At 50.7% G+C, this 19,927-nt stretch overlaps 1 protein-coding gene and 1 long non-coding RNA gene across 5 annotated transcripts; one reads left to right on the top strand and one right to left on the bottom strand.

The window, feature by feature from the left end:
• Window positions 1-478: 478 nt before the first annotated feature.
• LOC112131316 (uncharacterized) lies at window positions 479-4,422 on the bottom strand. Of its 2 annotated transcripts, none has more exons than XR_008518455.2 (3): window positions 4,026-4,422; window positions 2,966-3,284; window positions 479-2,297 (listed from the first exon to the last, which is right to left on the bottom strand). It is a non-coding gene; the product is annotated as an uncharacterized LOC112131316 (long non-coding RNA). The 2 variants fall into 2 exon arrangements; XR_010140803.1 differs by lacking the exon at window positions 2,966-3,284 and having other exon boundaries at window positions 479-2,012; window positions 2,106-2,297.
• A 61-nt stretch (window positions 4,423-4,483) lies between these two features.
• ZFAND2A (zinc finger AN1-type containing 2A) lies at window positions 4,484-13,087 on the top strand. 3 transcript variants are annotated; one of them, XM_009242483.4, is made up of 5 exons: window positions 5,333-5,383; window positions 6,141-6,240; window positions 6,648-6,742; window positions 8,383-8,514; window positions 10,734-11,039. In XM_009242483.4, the coding sequence occupies exons 2-5, from the start codon at window positions 6,186-6,188 to the stop codon at window positions 10,887-10,889; spliced, it is 438 nt and encodes a 145-aa protein (XP_009240758.1). In that variant the 5' UTR covers window positions 5,333-5,383; window positions 6,141-6,185; the 3' UTR covers window positions 10,890-11,039. The 3 variants fall into 3 exon arrangements, with proteins under 3 accessions (XP_063581927.1, XP_009240758.1, XP_054401612.1); XM_054545637.2 differs by lacking the exon at window positions 5,333-5,383 and adding an exon at window positions 11,600-11,708 and having other exon boundaries at window positions 6,147-6,240; window positions 10,734-10,885; XM_063725857.1 differs by lacking the exon at window positions 5,333-5,383 and adding an exon at window positions 4,484-4,686 and having other exon boundaries at window positions 6,141-13,087.
• Window positions 13,088-19,927: the final 6,840 nt, after the last annotated feature.

Genomic DNA, 19,927 nt, shown 5'->3' with positions numbered 1-19,927 from the left:
GAGCCACTGCTGGCTTCCTCACTCCTCAGCTTGCAGACGGCCTGTCATGGGACTTTGCCTCGTGATGGTGTGAGCCAGTTCTCCTTCATAAACTTTCTTTCACATGTCCATATATCCTATTAGTTCTGTCCCTCTGCAGCACCTTGACTAAGACAATACTGTAATCTCAGAATGTCTCCCTGGAAAATACGAATCAATTTACAAATGAAAACACAGTGTCTTCATTCTGGCAAAACCCAGCAGACACCAATACCACCGGAGAATTGAGATAAACATAACCCAGGTAGAATCGGCTGGAAGCCTGTGCCCCGACGTGAGGACCCAGGACACGGCACCTTCTCTGCAGTCCCGCCAAGAACATATGACCCATCCTACGTGTATGAGAAGTCTTTGCCCTTTAATAAGGATGGGAGTCTGCAAAGACATATTCCAGCTTGGGGGAAGCCGAAACTGTGATAGTGGATGGGATCCTGGAGCGGAAAGGAAAAGAGACATTGTTGACACTGTTTGTAAAATCTGCAGGAGGCTGAGGCAGGAGAATCGCTTGAACCCAGGAGGCAGAAGTTGCAGTGAGCCGAGATCTCACCACTGTACTCCAACCGGGGCGACAGAGTGAGACTCTGTCTCAACAACAAAAAACTGAATGGGGTCTGAGGATCAGACTTTAGTATTGTTTCTTTTCTTTTTTTGAGACAGAGCTTCACTCTGTCAACCAGGCTGGAGTGTAGTGGCACAATCTAGGCTCACTGCAACTTCCACCTCCCAGTTTCAAGTGATTCTTCTGCCTCAACAACCTGAGCAACTGGGATTACAGGTGCCCCCCGCCCCCCCCGCCCACCATACCTGGCCAATTTTTTTGTTTTGTTTTGTTTTGAAATGGAGTCTCACTGTTGCCCAAACTGGAGTGCAATGGGGCAATCTTGGCTCACTGCAACCTCCACCCCCGAGATTCTCCTGCCTCAGCCTCCCGAGTAGCTGGGATTACAGGTGTGCACCACCACACCCGGCTAATGTCTGTATTTTTACTAGAGATGGAGTTTCACCATATTGGTCAGGCTGGTCTCAAACTCCTGTCCTCAGGTGATCCACCTGCCTTGGCCTCCCCAAGTGCTGGGATTACACACGTGAGCCACCGCACCTGGCCACACGTAGTTTCTTGATTGCAAGAAGGCTGTCATGTGCCTAAGGGAGAAAAAGACGTGCTGATAAACTTCAGTCAGGCATGAGTGACAGAGGTACTGGCCATGAATTCCATGTTAATGAATCAACTAGACATTATTAAATAAGGAACCTTGAGAGAGAGACACGTACAACAAGGTTAACGATTAACTGCTTAACAGAAATGCTGTGGCAGGCGGCTCAGAGGAACCTGACTCTGTATTTCCCTGGGAGCCAGTGCCTAGGGGTGTTACTCACCAACACTCACGATAATTAGATGATTCCATGTTTGCTGCGACTTTGCAGAACTATCACTGAGCAACGCAGGGTGAAACATAAGCAGGGCCACTCACATTTGCTTTTTTCACAAGGTCAGACTTTTATTGATACTTAATCAGAAAAGCCGTAACTACACAGGGTTCACAAGGTGGCAATTCCCCTTAGCACAGTCCGTTCACTCAGTGGCCACAACCCCGGGCATTCAGGGTCAGACCACTCCACAGGTGAGTCAACACTGCAAACCATAGATAGTAGTAAACTTAATACATAAATGTTACAGATTATGGATTAAAATGTCCATATCAAAGCAGCACTTATATCAAGAGAAAAGGGGGGTAGGCCGGGCACAGTGCCTCACACCTGTAATCCCAGCACTTTGGGAGGCCAAGGCGGGTGGATCACCTGACCAGCCTGGCTAACATGGTGAAACCCCATCTCTTCCTAAAATACAAAAAAATTAGCTGGGCGTGGTGGTGTGTACCTGTAATCCTACTTGGGAGGCTGAGGTGGGAGAATCACTTGAACCCGCAAGGCGGAGGTTGCAGTGAGCCGAGACCGAGTCATTGCACTCCAGCCTGGGCAACAAGAATGAAACTCTGTCTCAAAAAAAAAAAAAGAAAAAAAAAGAAAAAAAAAAAGAAAATGTGGGTAAAACAGGGTTAACAAACCAGTCCAAGGAGAGCGATGTGGCCAAGAAGGAGGTCCTGCACTGATCCAGACATCTTGAAAGGTGGGAGTCTGTGCCTGGGCAGAGCCTTCAAGGGGAGATGTTGTATGATTGGGAGAGACAGCAAGATGGCGCCGGTCACCACCGCCGTGCAGCTGGTGAGGGCCTGCTCTTTTCACAGCCCTTGAGTTCTCTGGTGAAAACCGAGAGTAAAGACTGTACAATAAGCCGGGCACAGTGGCTCGTGTTCTGTAATCCCAGCGCTTTGGGAAGCTGAGGCAGAGGGATCACCTGAGGTCAGGAGTTCAAGACCAGCCTGGGCAACATAGCAAAACCCCGTATCTACAAAAAATACAAAAATTAGCCAGGCATGATGGCGCACACCTGTAGCTCCCGCTACTCAGGAGCCTAAGGAAGAAGGATGGCTTGAGCCTGGGAGGCGGAGGCTGCAGTGAGCTGTGATCATCCCAGTGCCCTTCAGCCTGAGCCACAGAGGAACACACTGTATAAAGAAAAACAACAAGATGGGCGCGGTGGCTCACGCCTGTAATAACAGTACTTTGGGAGGCTGGGGCGGGCGGATCACCTGAGGTTGGGAGTTCGAGACCAGCCTGACCAACATGGAGAAACCCCGTCTCTACTAAAAATACAAAATTAGCCGGGCGTGGTGGTGCATGCCTGTAATCCCAGCTACTTGGGAGGCTGAGGCAGGAGAATAGCTTGAACCCAGGAGGTGGTGGTTGCGGTGAGCCGAGATCACACCACTGCACTCCAGCCTGGGCAACAAGAGCGAAACTCCATCTCAAAACAACAAAAAACAAAACAACAAGAAAGAGCATGCCTGGTTGTGTCTGTCCTTACCTGATTGGGCGTAGTCTCTACTGATTAGGCGACCATCTGGTCTGGTTGGCACGATGCTTTTTGGGTTTGAGGAGGGGTCTGCTCTGCTGCCCAGGCTCTAGCGCAGGGCGCATTCACAGCTGACTAATGCCTCCACCTCCCAAGAGGCTGGGACTGCAGGTGCATGCCACCATGCCGCGTTCATTTCTTATTTTTGTAGAGACAGGGTTTCATCGTGTTCGCCAGGCTGGTCTTGGAACTCCTGTCAGGCCTCTGAGCCCAAGCTAAGCCATCATATCCCCAGTGACCTGCACGTATACATCCAGATGGCCTGAAGCAACTGAAGATCCACAAAAGAAGTGAAAATAGCCTTAACTGATGACATTCCACCCTTGTAGTTTGTTTCTGCCCCATCCTAACTGATCAATGTACTTTGTAATCTCCTCTACTCTTAAGAAGGTTCTTTGTAATTCTCCCCGCCCTTGAGAATATACTTTGTGAGACCCACCCCCTGCCTGCAAAACATTGCTCCTAACTCCACCGTCTATCCCCAAACCTGTAAGAACTAATGATAATCCCATCACCCTTTGCTGACTCTCTTTTCCGATTCAGCCGGCTTGCACCCAGGTGAAATAAACAGCCTTGTTGCTCACACAAAGCCTGTTTGGTGGTCTCTTCACACGGACATGTGAGACACTGACCTCAGGCCATCCTCCCACCTAAGCCTCCCAAAGTGCCGGGATTACAGGCGTGAGCCACCGTACACGGTCCGCCTAATATTTTATTTCTGCAGAGATGGGGTCTCGCTATATTGCCCAGGCTGGTCTCCATATCCTGGGCCCACGCCCTCCCCCGGCCCAGCCCGGACGGGGTCTTCCCCAGGCGGAGCCTCTTACGTGCAGAGCGTTCTGTGCAGTGACCGCGGCCCTGGGCAGAGTCAACCCCACGCGGCCACATAACCGTCCAGGGGGCCGGGGGCAGCGCGGTGAAATGGGAAAGGGTTTAACTGGGGGATCTAGGTGCTGGGGACACTGACATTTTCGGTATTATTCTTGAAGCTTTTCCCTAAGTTTGAAATTACCTAAAAACACGTTGTTTTGAGATGGAGGCCTCCTGGGACCCGCAGGATGCGCGGACGTGGGTGGCTGCGCGGGGTTGGAGGCGCCGGAAGGGTCGCTAGGCCTCCTCCCTCAGGCCGGCCTCGCGCTCCTGCCCCGCAGGACCCCGGCCGCAGGCCTGACAGCTTCACCGCGCCTCGCCCGCCCGGCTGCGCCTGCGCGGAGCCGCCTCACTGTGACTCAGCAAGCGCGCCACCTGCGAGAAGCGACCGGACGCTTCGAGAAGGGAAGCGGAGGGGCGAGGAGTGGGCGGGCCTGCGGGGCGCGACGGGGCGGGATTGGCCGGATGGCTGGTGACGTCTTCGGGGCGCGCCGGCGCCACTAGGCCGCGGCCTGGCGGGATTGGCCGGTCTGCGGGTGACGTCGTCGGGGCGCGCCCGGAAACCCCAAGGCCGAGACGGCTCTCGGATCCGGGGGCTGCGGATAAATGGCCCTAGGCCGCGGGCGGCGAGATGTTGCGTTCTGCAGTGGGTGTGGGTGTGCCTCCGACGGCGTCTCGGGGCCAGTGTCGAGGTTCTTTCTGTTTCAGTACCTGGAGCCGACTGCGGAGGAGGACACCTGCGTTTCCGTCTCCTCTATCTTCTGCTGCTCACCGCAGCTGCCTGGGTCTCGGACGAGAGCCAGGTACGGGCCGGGGATTGCGCTGTCCCCGGGGACAGGGTCTGCCGGGGGTCGGGCCAGCCTTGAGGTCAGGCTGCTCGGGGGTTCGGTCTGTCTGCTAGGAGTCTGGCTGCTGAAAGTCCGGCTGCTTGCTGGAGGTCGGGCTGCTGGGATCCGGCTGTATGCTGGGGACCGGGCCTGCTGGGGGTCTGGCTGTTGGGAGTCCGGCCTGTCTGCTGGGGGCTCGGCCTGCCATCGGGGCCGCAGTACCGGGTCGGACGGGGTCGTTAACCTGCCAGCCGAGCGACAGTCACGTAGATGTGTCTGTTTCCTTGCTGCGGGCCCGGCCTGCCAGGGTAGGGTGTTGGCTTCCTAGGACGGCTGCTGTGCGTCCAGAACAAAATCATTTGGGGATTCACATCAAACTCTTGTGAATTCCTTGAACAAAACAATTTCGGAACGCCTGCTGTGTGTCGGGCACCGGGAGCTAATGGTAAAGCAGCGGATCCGTAGTTGGAAGCTGTGGGCGAATGAGGGCTGGGAAAGGACTAATGGGCACCTTGAGTAGCGGGCGTGTAACATAGAGGGAACTGGGGAGGGTGGGAGTGGCTTTAAACTGAGACGGGAGGGGATGACTAGACGATTGCTATGGGCGAGAGGGTTTTAGTCACAGGCGACAGTCTAGGAGGCCTCTAGGAGGGTGGAGAGAGCTGACGGGAAGGTCAGGAAAAGGCCCCGGGAGGGGCTAGTGGGTACTAGAGGACGGGACCTCGTGAGCTCCAGGAAAGAGCCCCGGGAGGGCTGGTGGGTACTAGATGACGAGACCTCGTGAGCCCCAGGAAAAGGCCCCGGGAGGGCTGGTTGGGTACTAGATCATGGAGGGGACCTCGTGAGCCCGTTGATTCTCTCTCGAGTGCAGTAATTTCACCAGCTGTCTGCTTGTTTTCCATAATGACTTAACAGCTTGCGCTTCTCCCTCATCAACTCCAGGTTGATGGCATCGAAGAATAAGTTCCCAGTAAAGACTCAATGCCTAAGGGAGTTGAAGAGAGAGGCGAGGGACAGAGTTAAATCTCCTCTGGGTAATGGAGTCAATTGATGTGATTTAGCACCTAGTAACAGAGTTTTGTTTATGTCAACAAGTATATTCCATGGATAAAATTGTGACTTAAAATTCACCGAAGTCGTAATCATCACTGGCAGCTGTGTGAATTAGTTCTCGCCCCCTCAATGTGAGTTGAAATAGAAACCCGAGTTCAAGGAGTGCCTCATAGACTAGGAATTAAAAGGACTATGGAGTCCGTGTCTCTTAATGGGATTGAGTACGAATGGCGGACAGCTGGTATTTGTACTAAAACTCCATGGAATGCTCCCCACACAGCGCGTTTGTTGACTTTCATTAGCTGTAATTACATTGTAAATCCTGGTGACTGAAGAGCAGTCCAGCTTTCCTCCTAACTATTCTGATTGTTTTGTAGGTAATACTTAACTCTGCTATCTGCGTTTTGAACACTGTTCTCGTAATGGAGTTTCCTGATTTGGGGAAGCATTGTTCAGAAAAAACTTGCAAGCAGCTAGGTGAGTACTTTTAAGAGACTTAATAGAAAATGGTATTTTGTTGGGGGAAAGCTGGCTGTTCCGTTAATTAGCTGATAATTGTGTCTTGGCCTTCCTGGCTCTTCAGTATTGGAAAATGCGCTGGTGCAGGTTCTGTTTGACACTTAGCATCCACCGGAGGCGGGGTTGCAGAGATGCAGGCTGGCTGGCAGGGCCGAGTGGCTCCAGGGTGCTGCTTGAATACTTGTGATGCCAGAGTCTCTCTCTAGAAGACAGCCTGACCTTGGGATTGTTTTCACATGTGTGGCCCTCGAGGACCTGTCCATCTCATAGGCCTGAAGCACTTAGTGTAGGTAAACACTTTTTAGTACCATCTAGAAGTATTTTGTTCCAGTCGTTAAAACACTTCCCTGTTTTTTGTTTTTTAGATTTTCTTCCAGTAAAATGTGATGCGTGTAAACAAGATTTCTGTAAAGATCATTTTACATACGCTGCACATAAGTGTCCGTTTGCATTCCAGAAGGTAATTCATCCTTTGTTCAAAAGATTCTCATCTTCACTGTCTGAAGCTGCACTGTCTTGGTGGTATGGTAGGGACTAGCCACGTGTGGCTAACTCAATGAAAATTAAATTTTAAAATCCAGTTTCTCAGTCCCACTAGCCTTGTTTCAGGTGCCTGCTGTTAGGCAGTACAGAGGATCGTTTCTGCCCTCACAGGACATTCTGTTGGATGACTCTCAGACAACTGAGATCTTATTTTCAGGGACTCATGGAGTCACTTAGTTGTAACGTTATGTTCCAAGCTTACTTTAGATGTTCAAATACTTGGTTCCTTTGATCTGTTACACCATAGCTGTGTCTTCACCGAATGCAAGAAAAGTTTTAATATTTGACTTGGAAGCCAATCAGGAAGACAGTAAATATGCTTATTTATTTGAACAACTGCAGCCTTGACATCGTATTTTGGTGACTCCCAAAGTACACAGTAGAAACTGAAACAGGACCTAAGGAAATGAGCTTGCCCCGAGTCCAGAGGTTTGAGACTTCTGTTGTTGACTTTTCACATGGTTCCCAGCCTGTGTTTGCTTTGTCTCTGGATGGGTCACAGGTCGTTTTAGTGAACTCTGCCACTTGACCCTGGTGGCGGTGGTAATGTGGGTAATGCTGGGCCACCAGCATTCTGTGCTTTGACCAGTGTTGGCCAGGGTCTGACCCTCCAGCCATTTTTAGGTCATCACGGTGGGTGGGGAGGGTGACTCACATTCCCTGCGTTTACTAGGCACAGATGACTAAACCAGACTGCCCAGCGTGTCTTCCCATTTCCCCTTCCTGCCCCGGCATGGGGCGGGGTCTGGCTGGAGACCATGTACTAATACTTTATTTCATTTGACCAAATGAGGGAGCACCACCACCTGTGAGTCTCCCAGCTCGGGCTGCAGACGGCGTGCCTATAATTCCGTGATCACCTGCCACCCCTTTGATGTCGGTTGCCACCTCAGTTTTCTCATTGACCTTTCATCAACTCCTGCCCTGGCTCAGGTTTTTAGCCATGCTGGGCCTTAGCTGCTGGGTAGTCCACCCCTCTGGAGCCCCCAGCTCAGGTTTTTAGCCTTACTGGGCTTTCAGCTGCTGGGCGGTCCTCCCCTCCAGAGCCCCTACAACCTTGGCCTGCAGCCAGTGACAGTCGTTAGTACCTGGGAGCTCACTCTAGCTACACGTGGCCTCATCTGGGCGCAAGCAACTCTCCGTGTACGTAGAAGCCACTGGGGAAGCCGCAAAGGGATCAGGCCGTTGGCGATTGAGGGGAGCTGGAGGGTCTTTGTGGTCCATGTTTCCCTCCATCTCCTCCCTGTGGAGGCATCTGGGCAGGCTCTGCTCTCACCTGGGCAGTGCCAGCCTGAGATGGCCCCAGTTGGTTTCTGCAGTCAGCTGAAGTCCATTTGTTGAAACTTCACTGGACTCCTCAGGGCAGCTGATGCCCACATTCTAGAGACGGCTGCCGCTAATCTATGACCCAGTGATGCTTTCTTCTCGGAGGGCTCAGGAGACCAGTTTTTGTACTCTCTTTGTGTTTAAGTGTGCCACGCAGGAGTACTCGTTTAAAACTTCTGTGACTTTAGGTTGTATGAGTCTCAGATGCCATCTTACCTTTGTTATTTTTAGGATGTTCATGTCCCAGTATGCCCATTGTGTAATACCCCCATCCCAGTAAAAAAGGGCCAGATACCAGACGTGGTGGTTGGCGATCACATTGACAGAGACTGTGACTCTCACCCTGGGAAGAAGAAAGAGAAGGTAAGGACAGGGCCTGCCTCAGTTCCTTTATCCGGGATGCCTGGTTTTTCCTTGGGAAGAGTTAGTTTGCTACCTGAAAATTACTCCCAATAGTTTATATACAAAGTAGAAAAGAAGAGTCCTAACGCTGCGGTATCCCTGTCCTAAACTGCGAGGAGCCTGAGCTTTTAGTTTTATAAATGTTCTTTAATATGAGGGATCCCAGGTCAGGTTCGTCTTTCTTGACTGGAATTTACTAGTTTTCCTCCAGAGATGAATTCACGTGGCTTTATAGATCCATTCTGTTATGTGCGTTTCGTTTTTATTTTTATTTTTTGAGACAGAGTCTTGCTCTGTCACTCAGGCTGGAGTGCAATGGTGAATGGTGCCGTCTCAGCTCATTGTAACCTCCACCTCCCGGGTTAAAGCAATTCTCCTGTCTGAGCCTCCCGAGTAGCTGGGACTACAGGTGTATGCCACCACATCCAGCTAACTTTTGTATTTTTAGTAGAGATAGGGTTTCACTATGTTGGCCAGGCTGGTCTTGAACTCCTGACCTCATGATCTGCCCGCCTCAGCCTCCCAAAGTGCTGAGATTACAGGCGTGAGCCACCACGCCCAGCTCAAGGAGCTTCTCTAGGGAAGTGGCTGCTGTCAGGCTTAATCCGTTCCTAGACATGGGTCCTGGTTGATGGTTACCAACTATCTTAGTATATGATGTTCAATACTTTATAATTGTATTACCATAAACCAAGTAACTTTTAGTCTCAAACATAGAGAAATAAAGTCAGTGTTCCTTAGTCTGCCACACAAAACTCTCTGTGCAGAAGCTTGCTCTGGTCCCCGCTTTCTGGCCCTGTCTGGTTCTCCCTGCTGTGGCTGTGCCCTGGGACCCTCAGCCTCTGGAGGTCTCTTAAGCCTCTGAGACATCACAGCTCTCTCTGGCGCACCCGCTTCTGCCACACGACACAGCTTCCCTTGCTGGGGGCTCACCCAGCACTGCCGCAAGGCCCCCACACAGGTATGCCCTCCCGGCTGCTCCTGGCCCCCTCTGCTTCTGCCCTTGTGGTGGGCACAGTCTGTGTTCTGCCTGCATCCTTGCACGGGTCCCTCCTGCATGGTCGCTCAGCATGGCCATGTCTGCCTGCCTTGGCCAGAGGGCCACCCCCAGCTGCTGGAACCCTCCCCACTCTCCTCACTGCCTTCCCCTCTTGGAGTTCTGACTCCTAGGAATTTATATCGCTGCCTACACCCTGGCATCAAGAAAAAAAAAAGACCGGTGGGTACTGGGACATGATAGATATTCCCTTGATGGGGACACACTGTCCCAGAGCTCCCGGAGCCAGTGCCTCTGTGGGGCTTGCCTGTCACCCGTGCTTGGCCTCCTTCCCTCCTGCTCCCTGCTTCCTGGCTGCCTCTCTCTGTTGTCCTCCCAGCAGCACCTCTGGGCCATCTTCACGGGAATCCCCAGCTTCAATGCTGGCTGGCTGGCTTTGCTTTTTTTTTTTTAAAGGGACAAAGTCTTGCTCTGTCACCCAGGCTGGAGTGCAGTGGCACAATCTCAGCTCACTGCCACCTCTACCTCCCGGGTTCTAGCAATTCTCCTACCTCAGCCTCCTGAGTAGCTGGGCTTACAGGCACCACGCTGCCATGCCCGGCTAATCTTTTATATTTTAGTGGAGATGGGGTTTCACCGTGTTGCCCAAGCTTATCTCAAACTCCTGAGCTCAGGCAATCCACCCGTCTTGGCTTCCCAAAGTGCTGGGATGACAGGCGTGAGCCACTGCATCCGGCCCCATGTTCTTCTTCTTACTGCACTGAGATGGTCAAATGAAATTTTGCATCTGTACTCTGTGCAGACAGGAGCCGTGTCTAGTTTAAATGTGAATGTTCTTATTGGGGGCTGTGAAAGAATTTATTAAGGCTGGCACAGTGGCTCACACATGTAATCTTAGCACTTTGGGAGGCCAAGGCGGGAGGATCCAGTTGAGGCTGAGTTTGAGACCAGCCTGGGCAACATGGCAAGACCCCATCTCTACGAAAATAGACAAAATTAGCTGGGTGTGGCGGTGTGTGCCTGTAGTACCAGGTACTAGGCTGAAGCAGGAGAATCACTTGAGTCCGGGAGGCAGAGGTTGCAGTGAGCCGAGATGGAGCCACTGCACTCCACCCTGGGCAACAGAGCGAGACCCTGTCTCCAAAAAAAGAATTGCTTGTTTGAAGTCACTTTGTTCTCTCAGATTTTTACATACCGTTGCTCAAAAGAGGGCTGCAAGAAGAAAGAGATGCTGCAGATGTCATGTGCCCAGTGTCATGGCAACTTCTGTATCCAGCACAGACACCCTTTGGACCACAGCTGCAGACACGGGAGTCGCCCCACCATCAAAGCCGGGTGAGAAGAGACTCAGCTGCGAAGGCTCGGAACACGCAGTAGCAGCTTACACTGTAGTGGGAAGTGGAGCCCCATTGAGCACCATCCCACACTGGCTACTGATCTTGTTTGTTGAGGGAGATGGGACTATAATAAAATTGAATGCTGAAGTTGATTCTAGTTGTTCTCATTTCCCACTGCTGCCGTCACCAAGTACTACAAACTTGGGTGGCTCAAACCACAGAAATCGGTTCTTTCACAGTTCTGGGGGCTGGAAGACCAGGCGCAGGATGTCAGCGGGGCCGGCCCCTTCTGAGGCCTGCGGAGAGCATCAGCTGCCTCTCCCCAGCATTTCGGGGCTCGTCGCTGCACAACCCCCGTCTCCACCTTCATCTTCACCTGGCATTCTGTGTGTGTCCCGACTTCCCCTTTTTGTAAGGATGCTGGTCATGTGATCCCACACTCATGACCTCTGGAAAGACCCTGTCTCCACAGAAGGTCACACTCTGAGGTACCGAGTCTAGGGCTCCAGCATGTCTTGGGACATGATTCAACTCGTAATGCTAATGTTTGTCAAATCAAGAAGCATCTGCATTTGCCTAAACTGTTGTACCTGGTGGTGTCTGGTGTCCATCGCTGGGCCAGGCTGGTGGTAGTTGCTTACCTTCAGGAAGCCATGTGGGTTCTTGCAGTCAGCTCATGGAGGCTGAGCTGACCCATCCACCCTCTCTGTAGGTGCTCACCCGTGACAGCCTCTGAATCCAAGCCATCGGGAGACTTCCTCACCCTGGCTCCTGGCGGGCTGTCCCAGCGACTCAGGTACTGGTTCACCCGGCTCATGTGAACGCAGTTACGTCTGTGTGGGGTGCTGCAGCTCTTGGCTGGTGAACACAGAAAGGTTGCTGTGTGTAACTGCACAGTGTGACGCGATGCTCCAGTGGTGCAGCATTGTCCGGATGGATGAAAGAGACAGGAATGGGACCCCAAGTTACGAAAGCAGCTCACTCCAGGGCAACCTCGGCAGCAGCAGCATCATATAGCTGGTTTCTGAAACACCTTTTCTGCCCTCCAAGATCCTCTGACATGACCAACACTTCTGCGTCATCAAGACAAACCTGAAAAGAGCTGTTCTTTGTTCTTTTCGGTGGAAAGTGATGAGGTCCTTCCCGTCCGCACTGCCGTGTGGGTTATTTCCACTCTAGGTAACTTCCGCCCTTGGGTACCCCCATCCTTCTAATGGCAAGTAGCCTGAAACCTTGAAACTTTCCCACTGAAATACACAAACTAGGCCAGGCATGGTGGCTCACACCTGTAATCCCAGCACTTTGGGAGGGCAAGGTGGGTGGGTCACCTAAGGTCAGGAGTTCAAAACCAGCAAACACCAGACAGCTCACTCGCGTTCTCTTCATGTCGCCTCTGTAACGGTGTGGCTGTCTGGCCAAGAAGGGGGAAGGACATCCAACCTGCCTGGCTGAGGGTTCTTGTCCAGCAGCGGCCACAGGTGCTACTCGCATTCCCTGAGGGCACAGCTGTGTGCCTGTTCCTAACCTCCAAGGGGCTGCGACACTGTGAGAGAAAGTGTGTCTTCCTGGACGACTTGTTCCTGCCACAGCCGACTTCTAAAAACAGACACAGTTCAGCCAGGCGCAGTGGCTCACGCCTGTAATCCCAGCACTTTGGGAGGTGGAGGCAGGTGGATCACCTGAGGTCAGGAGTTCGAGACCAGATGACATGCAGCCTTCGTGGCCTGACACTTCCCACCACTGTCTGATTTTGTGAAGTGATGAACACGGGTAACGTAAATACTGGTCTTAGATTTATATTGACAGCCACTGTGCTCATCAAGAGTGTGGTGATTTCCTGGGAACTTAGGGGGTGTCAGGGAATAAGGTAAAATGCCCCCAAGTTCTGTCCTGATCTGAACTGCCCTGGCCACCCAGCTGTGCCCATCAGACATCCCAGTGAGACAGTTCACAAAAACACAAGCCACTGCATTTTTTTTTTCTGCTTTCACCATCTAAAAATGTAACAGGGGAAGGGTTTGTATTCTGTTTCCGTTCTGCAAAAAGGTGATCAGACCTGCAGTCAGGCGAACGATGTTTCTGTCAATGACGGACCATGTATTTGTTGGCAATCGCAGAAGATACTGTATTTTCACTATATCTTTTTATTTTAATCTGACAAACTTTTTTGCTTTTATTTTAATTGTTATAATTGTACATATTGATGGGGTACATTGTGGTATTTGGAGGAGTTCGAGACCCGCCTGGCCAACATGGTGAAACCCCGTCCCTACTAAAAATACAAAAATTAGCCAGGCGTGGTGGTGGGCGCCTGTAATCCCAGTTACTCGGGAGGCTGAGGCAGGAGGATCACTTGAACCTGGGAGGGAGAGGTTGCAGAGAGCAGAGATTGTGCCATTGCACTCCAGCCTGGGTGATAAGAGCGAGACTCCATCTCAAAAAAGTAAAAACAAGCTAGTCACCCTGCAGTCCCACAGAACGCTGGGACGTAATCCTCCCAGCAAGCTGGACCGCACCACGCCTAGGTTTAGAAGCACAAACACTCAGCGCCGTGCCGCAGTGGCCTACAGCATTCAGCGCACTCGCACTCTGCACGTTTGTAGCCTGGGAGCCACAGGCTATGCCCTACAGCCTGGCTGTGGAGGAGGCCGCACCATCGAGCTCTGTGTAAGTCACTCTAGGATGCTTGCACAACAATGCAATCACCTGACCACGCACATCCCTGATGCTGGGTGACGTGACTTTCTGTGCTTGCTTCATGGTGTCTGTCCTAGGCCGGCAGTTCCCAAGCCCTAGCCTGTGTCAAAACACAGGGCTCCTTGCGGGAGGGTGCTGGACCCCACCCCGAGGCCCTGATTCTGTGGTCTGAGGTGGACTCAGGTTTACACCTGGAGCTGCCCAGGTGATACGTCTGGTCTGGGACTGCACTTGGACAAGCCGCTTGCCTGCGTCTCCAGCACCTCCGGCCACATGTGCTGTGGAGCAGTGAAAGTGCAGCCAGCACAGTGTTCAGTGTGGTTAAGTTTAAAAACCACCAACTTGGTTCAGTCAGTGGAAAACTTAGGTACGTTAGGAACCTGGGTGTGTGAACTGTGAATCTGCAGATCAGGTGTTCTAATGAAAAAATGTTTTTAATTGTTAAAGTCTTGAGAAACAAAGTTCTGATAATTTAATGTCCAAATTGGGATGTATCCAGCCGGGACCAGTGGCTTATGCCTGTAATTCCAGCACCTTGGGAGGCTGACTTGACCCCAGATGTTTGAGACAGGACTGGGCAATGTAGTAAGCTGTCATCTCTCAAAAAAATAAATAGCCAGACATGATGGTGTGTCCATGTGGTCCCAGTTACTCAGGAGACGTCAAGGCTCCAGTGAGCTGTGATCACACCACTGCACTCCAGCCTGGATGACAGAGAGTAAAACTGTCTCATTTAAAAAAAAAAAAAAAAAAAAGGCCAAGCGCAATGGTTCACGCCTGTAATCCTAGCACTTTGGGAGGCTGAGGCGGGTGGATCACAAGTTCAGGAGTTCGAGACCAGCCTGGCCAACATGGTGAACTCTGTCTCTACTAAAAATACAAAAATTAGCCAGGCATTGGTGGCAGGCGCCTGTAATCCCAGCTACTCGGGAGTCAGGAGAATCACTTGAACCCGGGAGGGGGAGGTTGCAGTGAGCCCAGATTGTGCTATTGTACTCCAGCCTGGCCCACACAGTGAGACTCTGTCTCAAAAAAAAAAAAGGATCCAAAACACACTGGGCTTTGAAGATAATACTAAATTATCTATGTATGTATATCTCACTGTTAAAGGTATTGTTTACATGTTGCCTTTATTGTAGAGTGGGGTCCAGGCATCCACTGGGAGGCTCGGAACAGATCCCCAGAGGATAAACGGGGGCTGCTGTATAATTTTTGTAGCACAGAGAAGTGTGTGTATATTTCTAGAAATGCAAATGAAACCAAGGCCTGGAGAGTAAAAAAAATATATACATGTTGAAATAATATTTTGAATATGCTAGGTTAATTAAACATTAAAATGAATTTCACTTGGGTTTTACTGTGATTGCTCAAAATTTTGAAATTAGGTGGTCAGCTTGGTGCTGTCCCTGTTGGATGGCATTGTCTAGCACTCCCACCAAAGGCCAAACAGCCCTGGCACATTTTCTCAGCGGGGAGAGGCGGCGCCTGGTTCATGCGTTGGGTTTTCTGTCTTTGATTTGACGGAGTATTGAAGTATAAAACGTAAGAGCGAGGCTGGGTGTGGTGGCTCAGGCTTGTAAGACCAAAACTTTGGGGGACCAAGGTGGGTGGATCACTTGAACCCAGAAGTTCAAGACCAGCCTGGGCCACATGGCAAAACCCTGTCTCTACAAAAAATACAAAAATTAGCCAGGTGTGGTGGTGCATGCCTGGAGTCCCACCAACTCGGGAGACAGAGGTGGGAGGATCGCTTGAGCCCAGGACCTCAAGACTGCAGTGAACCATGGCTGTGCCACTGCACTCCAGTCTGGATGACAGAGCGAGACCCTTCTCAAAAAAAAAAAAAAAAAGGTTGATGGAACCCGAAGCCTCCCTGATGGAAATGAAGGTGTCCCCAGAGTGCCACTGAGAGCAGGCAAGTTGGCCGTGGCCCTGCCGGCTGGATTGCCACTGACAGCGGGTAAGTCAGCCGTGGCCCTGCTGGCTGGAGTGCCACTGAGAGCGGGCGAGTTGGCCGTGGCCCTGCCACTGGAATGTCAGAGTCAACCGTGGAGGTCACCGGCCCTGTCTTTTTTTTTTTTCTGAGATGGAGTCTCACTCTGTTGCCCAGGCTGGAGTGCAGTGGCGCGATCTCAGCTCACTGCAACCTCCGCCTCCTGGGTTCAAGCTATTCTCATGTCGCAGCCTCCCTAGTAGCTGGGATCACAGGCGCCCACCACCGTGTCCGGCTAATTTTTGTATTTTTTAGTAGAGATGGGGTTTTGCCACGTTGGTCAGGTTGGTCTTGAACTCCTGACCTCAGGTGATCCACCCGCCTCAGCCTCCCAAAGTGCTGGGATTACAGGCGTGAGACACCATGCCCGGCCGAGGCCCTGCCTTTTCAAAAGCAGATTTGGACCTGGGCTGGTGCGGCTGCGGGAGCAGATGTTTGCAGATGCTGAACATTTTCTCTCACTGGGTTGGACAGGCTTGCAGTCCCGCGCCTGGCATCTCGCGTCGTCACCCCACCTGCCTACAGCAGGGGAAACGCGTCTTGGGAAGTGTCCTCGCCCCCTGCCTCAGGGGCTCTCCTTTGCCTGAGTTGGGCTTTGGCTGGCATCACTGTTTTATCTGGGCAGGGCCCAGGGCCGTGCCGTCACCCCTGGTGCCTGGCATCTTGGACGGGAGTCTGGGAGCCTGGCTGCTACTTCCCTTTCTGGTGTACAGGCTGCAGTATCAAAACATTTTCACAAGATGTCCCCAAAAGGCCTTTGAGTCAGAGTGAGGGTTGACAGTGTCCGGTGTTCCTGTTGAGAAATTAGGTCCAGCCTCACAGGAAGGACGGATATAACAAGCCCGTCAATCCTAACTCAGTTTCTCTAGGTTAACAAAGTTAAAAGGGATCGGGGATATTTTTAAATGTACTCTTCATTAACCTTCCAGATGTATTCTTTGCAGTAAGCCTAAGACTGCGCTTGAATGATCAGCTCAGAAATGAGTTCCTAAAATAGGTCAGTGGCTGAAATTGCTGTAGTTTTCCAAATGCGAAGCTTAAGAATGAGGATCTTTGACATCTGCTCAGTATTGTAAATGTCTGTATTTCTTTGGAGACAGGGTCTTGCTCTGTCACCCAGGCTGGAGTGCAGTGGTGCATTCATGGTTCACCGTAGCCTCGAATTCCCAGGCGTGAGTGAAGCTCCCACCTCAGCCTCCCGAGTAGCTAGGACTACAGGTGTGCACCACCACGCCCAGCTAATTTTTAAAAATATATATTTTTTTATAGAGATAGAGTCTCGCTATGTTGCCCAGGCTGGTCTCGAACTCCTGGCCTCAAGTGACCTTTCCACCTTGGCCTCCCGAAGTACTGGGCTTATAGGCGTGAGCCATGGTGCCTGGCCTTCAATATTGCAGATGTCTTGAGAGGATCATTGTGTTCTGGGGAACCCGGTGACAGGGAAACTAGTCCGACTTTTCTGCTTGGTTGCATATGAAGTTTTTGCAGATAAATGTTGATTTACTTCATTTTGCTGAAATGATATTAAGAACTTATAATCACAATTTATTATACAAGGTGAGTAAAGCAAAGAGGAGAGTATTTAGGCCGAGATATTAGTTGAATGCTGTTAGAGAGATTTTTTTGCTGCTTTTCAATTTGTTGTCTTATTTAGAGACAGTCTTGCTCTGTTGCCCAGTCTGGAGTGCAGTGGCGTCATCACAGCTCACTGCAGCCCTGACCTCCTGGGCCCAAGGGATCCTCTCACCTCAGCCTCCCAAGTAGCTGGGACTACAGGTGCATGCCACAATGCCTTGCCAATTTTTAATTTTTTCTGTAGAGGTGGGGTCTTGCTATGTTGCCCAGGGTGATCTCTAACTCCTTGGTTCAAGTGATCCTCCCACCTCAGCCTCCCAAAGTGCTGGGATTACAGGTGTGAGTGCCCAGCCCTGTTTTTTCATTTCTTTTGTTTGAGGATGTTGTCCTTTGATTTCTATCTCACATTGTTCCGACATCGGAATGGGGAGGCTCTGCTGACATCCACAGTGTTGAGGCTGCACACACTCCTGAGCTACATTATGACAGCATCTTAGAACACATTAAAAGCTAAGATTTTCTTGCAATTGATGCTGCAAGAAATGTTTTTTACAATGGCCTTTTTTGGCCGGGCGCGGTGGCTCACACCTGTAATCCCAGCACTTTGGGAGGCCGAGGTGGGCGGATCACAAGGTCAGGAGTTTGAGACCAGCCTGGCCAACATGTTGAAACCCCGTCTCGACTAAAGATACAAAAAAATTTAGCCAGGCGTGGTGGCACGTGCCTGTAATCCCAGCTACTCGGGAGGCTGAGGCAGGAGAATTGCTTGAAACTGGGAGGTGGAGGTTGCAGTGAGCTGAGATCGTGCCCTTGCACTCCAGCCTGGGGGACAGGGCGAGACTCTGTCTCAAAAAAAAAAAAACTTTTTAGAGCAGCTCTCTAATTTTTCACTCTGGATGCTTCATTCCACACTAAAGCTGTTTTTGCAGATGGTTGTGCTGTGGTGAATCTTAAGAAAAAAATGAAACAGCAGTCCACTCAGAGGACCAGCGTTTCCCTCTCCCGGTTTCACTTAAACAGTCCCTGGAGAATGAGGGCAATTAGAAAGGTTACTGTTTCTATGACAATTGGGTAAAAGGTTCATGAGATTCTAGATAAAATCGGCTGTTCAACGAGCCGGGGTCAGCGCACACAGTGCTGAGCAGTGTGATCGTTTGCAGGGGTGATTTGGGCCAGTTGTTTGGCTGGGCATTGGCTCAGTTCCCCGGGACTTCTGTGGCACCCACGCTTTGTCCATCACTCGCAGCCTCTGATTCCCTGTTCTGCGGGAGCCAAGCCCATCTTCCATCATGCTACACAGCTGGGTCTCTTGGCGGTAAATCTTGGAAGTTCTGTCTGAAGCAGTGATTCCTAAACTTGTTCAGGTGTCAGAAACGCAACCAGTCTTGGCCTTCCACGGCCTACCAAGAATACAGCTGAACTGAGTGCTACACATGCAGTGTTCTGGCAACATGAGATGCATCAGATACTGAATCTAGCATAAACAGACAACAAGCATCCAAGGTGTGAGATGAAGTTTGTAGGAAGAAAGATACGTGAAGAAAACGGTATCACTTTAAGCTTTGCTGTAAACGAGAAAAGCCAGCTTAATCCAATTTGAGGGCCAGAGATCCTTGGGAGATGGGTAAGAGTATTTTGCACCAGTTGGGTTGATCAGCTATGGTTCACGGTCTTATTAAAACAGCTAGTAACGGCAAGGCACGGTGGCTCACAGCTGTAATCCCAGCACTTTGGAAGGCGGAGGTGGACAGATCACTGAAGTCAGGAGTTCGAGACCAGCGTGACTAACATGGTGAAATCCTGTCTCTACTAAAAATACAAAAATTAGCCAGGCATGGTGGTGTGCGCCTGTAGTTCCAGCTTCTCAGGAGGCCGAGGCAGGAGAATTGCTGGAGCCCATTATGTAGAGGCTGCAGTGACTCGAGATCGTGCCACTGCACTCCAGCCTGGGCAACAGAGCAAGACTCTTGTCTCAAAAAAAAAAAAAGTTTCATATCTCAGGTGTCAATAATTTAGTGTTCAATAAAGTAGGAAGTGAGTGATATAACTCCTTAATGTTATAAAACTTGCATACCTCCTCAAACAATAAAAGAACGTAGTTAAGATAATAGGATATAAAACCAACACACAGGATCAAAAACCTTCATTCACACAAACAATAATCAGAAGATGTAACGGAACAGGAAAACTCCATTTACAACGGTAATAAAGATAAAACACATAGGAATAAACTTAGGACATATGTAAGACCTATATTGGATAAAACTTTAAAACATGTTTCATGAAGTATTATTTTGGGAAGAAAAGAGAAAAATGTGTTTCATGAAAGGTACAATAGTAGATGAAAATCAATGGAAAGACAGTCCTTGTTCTTGGAAGACTCAACAACCAAGAAAGACGGGTGCCAGACATGACGTTGAGAGTATGTGAGGATGACCCTAGATAGCCTTACAAGGGTATTGCCTGAGAATGTGTGAAGATGACCGCAGATAGCTTTACAAGGCTATCTTGTAAAGGATGTTCAGATTTACCTATTCAAGGCCCATCTCGAGCTCTCCCTGCCACAGCCCTGGGATCAGCCATTTCTCCCAGGAGCCCTGGTCCATGTTCGTGGGGGATGGTATTTAGGAGCTGTGTTCTGGGTGCCAGGAGGGCTCAGTGCCACTGGGATGTCATTGCATCTAAGTCCTTTCAGCATTTCTGTATTAGTCTGTATTCACACTACCATTAAGACATACCTGAGACTGGGTAATTTATAAAGAAAGAAGTTGAATG

Source organism: Pongo abelii, chromosome 6 (genome assembly GCF_028885655.2).
Source record: "Pongo abelii isolate AG06213 chromosome 6, NHGRI_mPonAbe1-v2.0_pri, whole genome shotgun sequence".
NCBI lineage: Eukaryota > Metazoa > Chordata > Mammalia > Primates > Hominidae > Pongo > Pongo abelii.
This window is presented reverse-complemented; position numbering and strand designations above follow the sequence as displayed.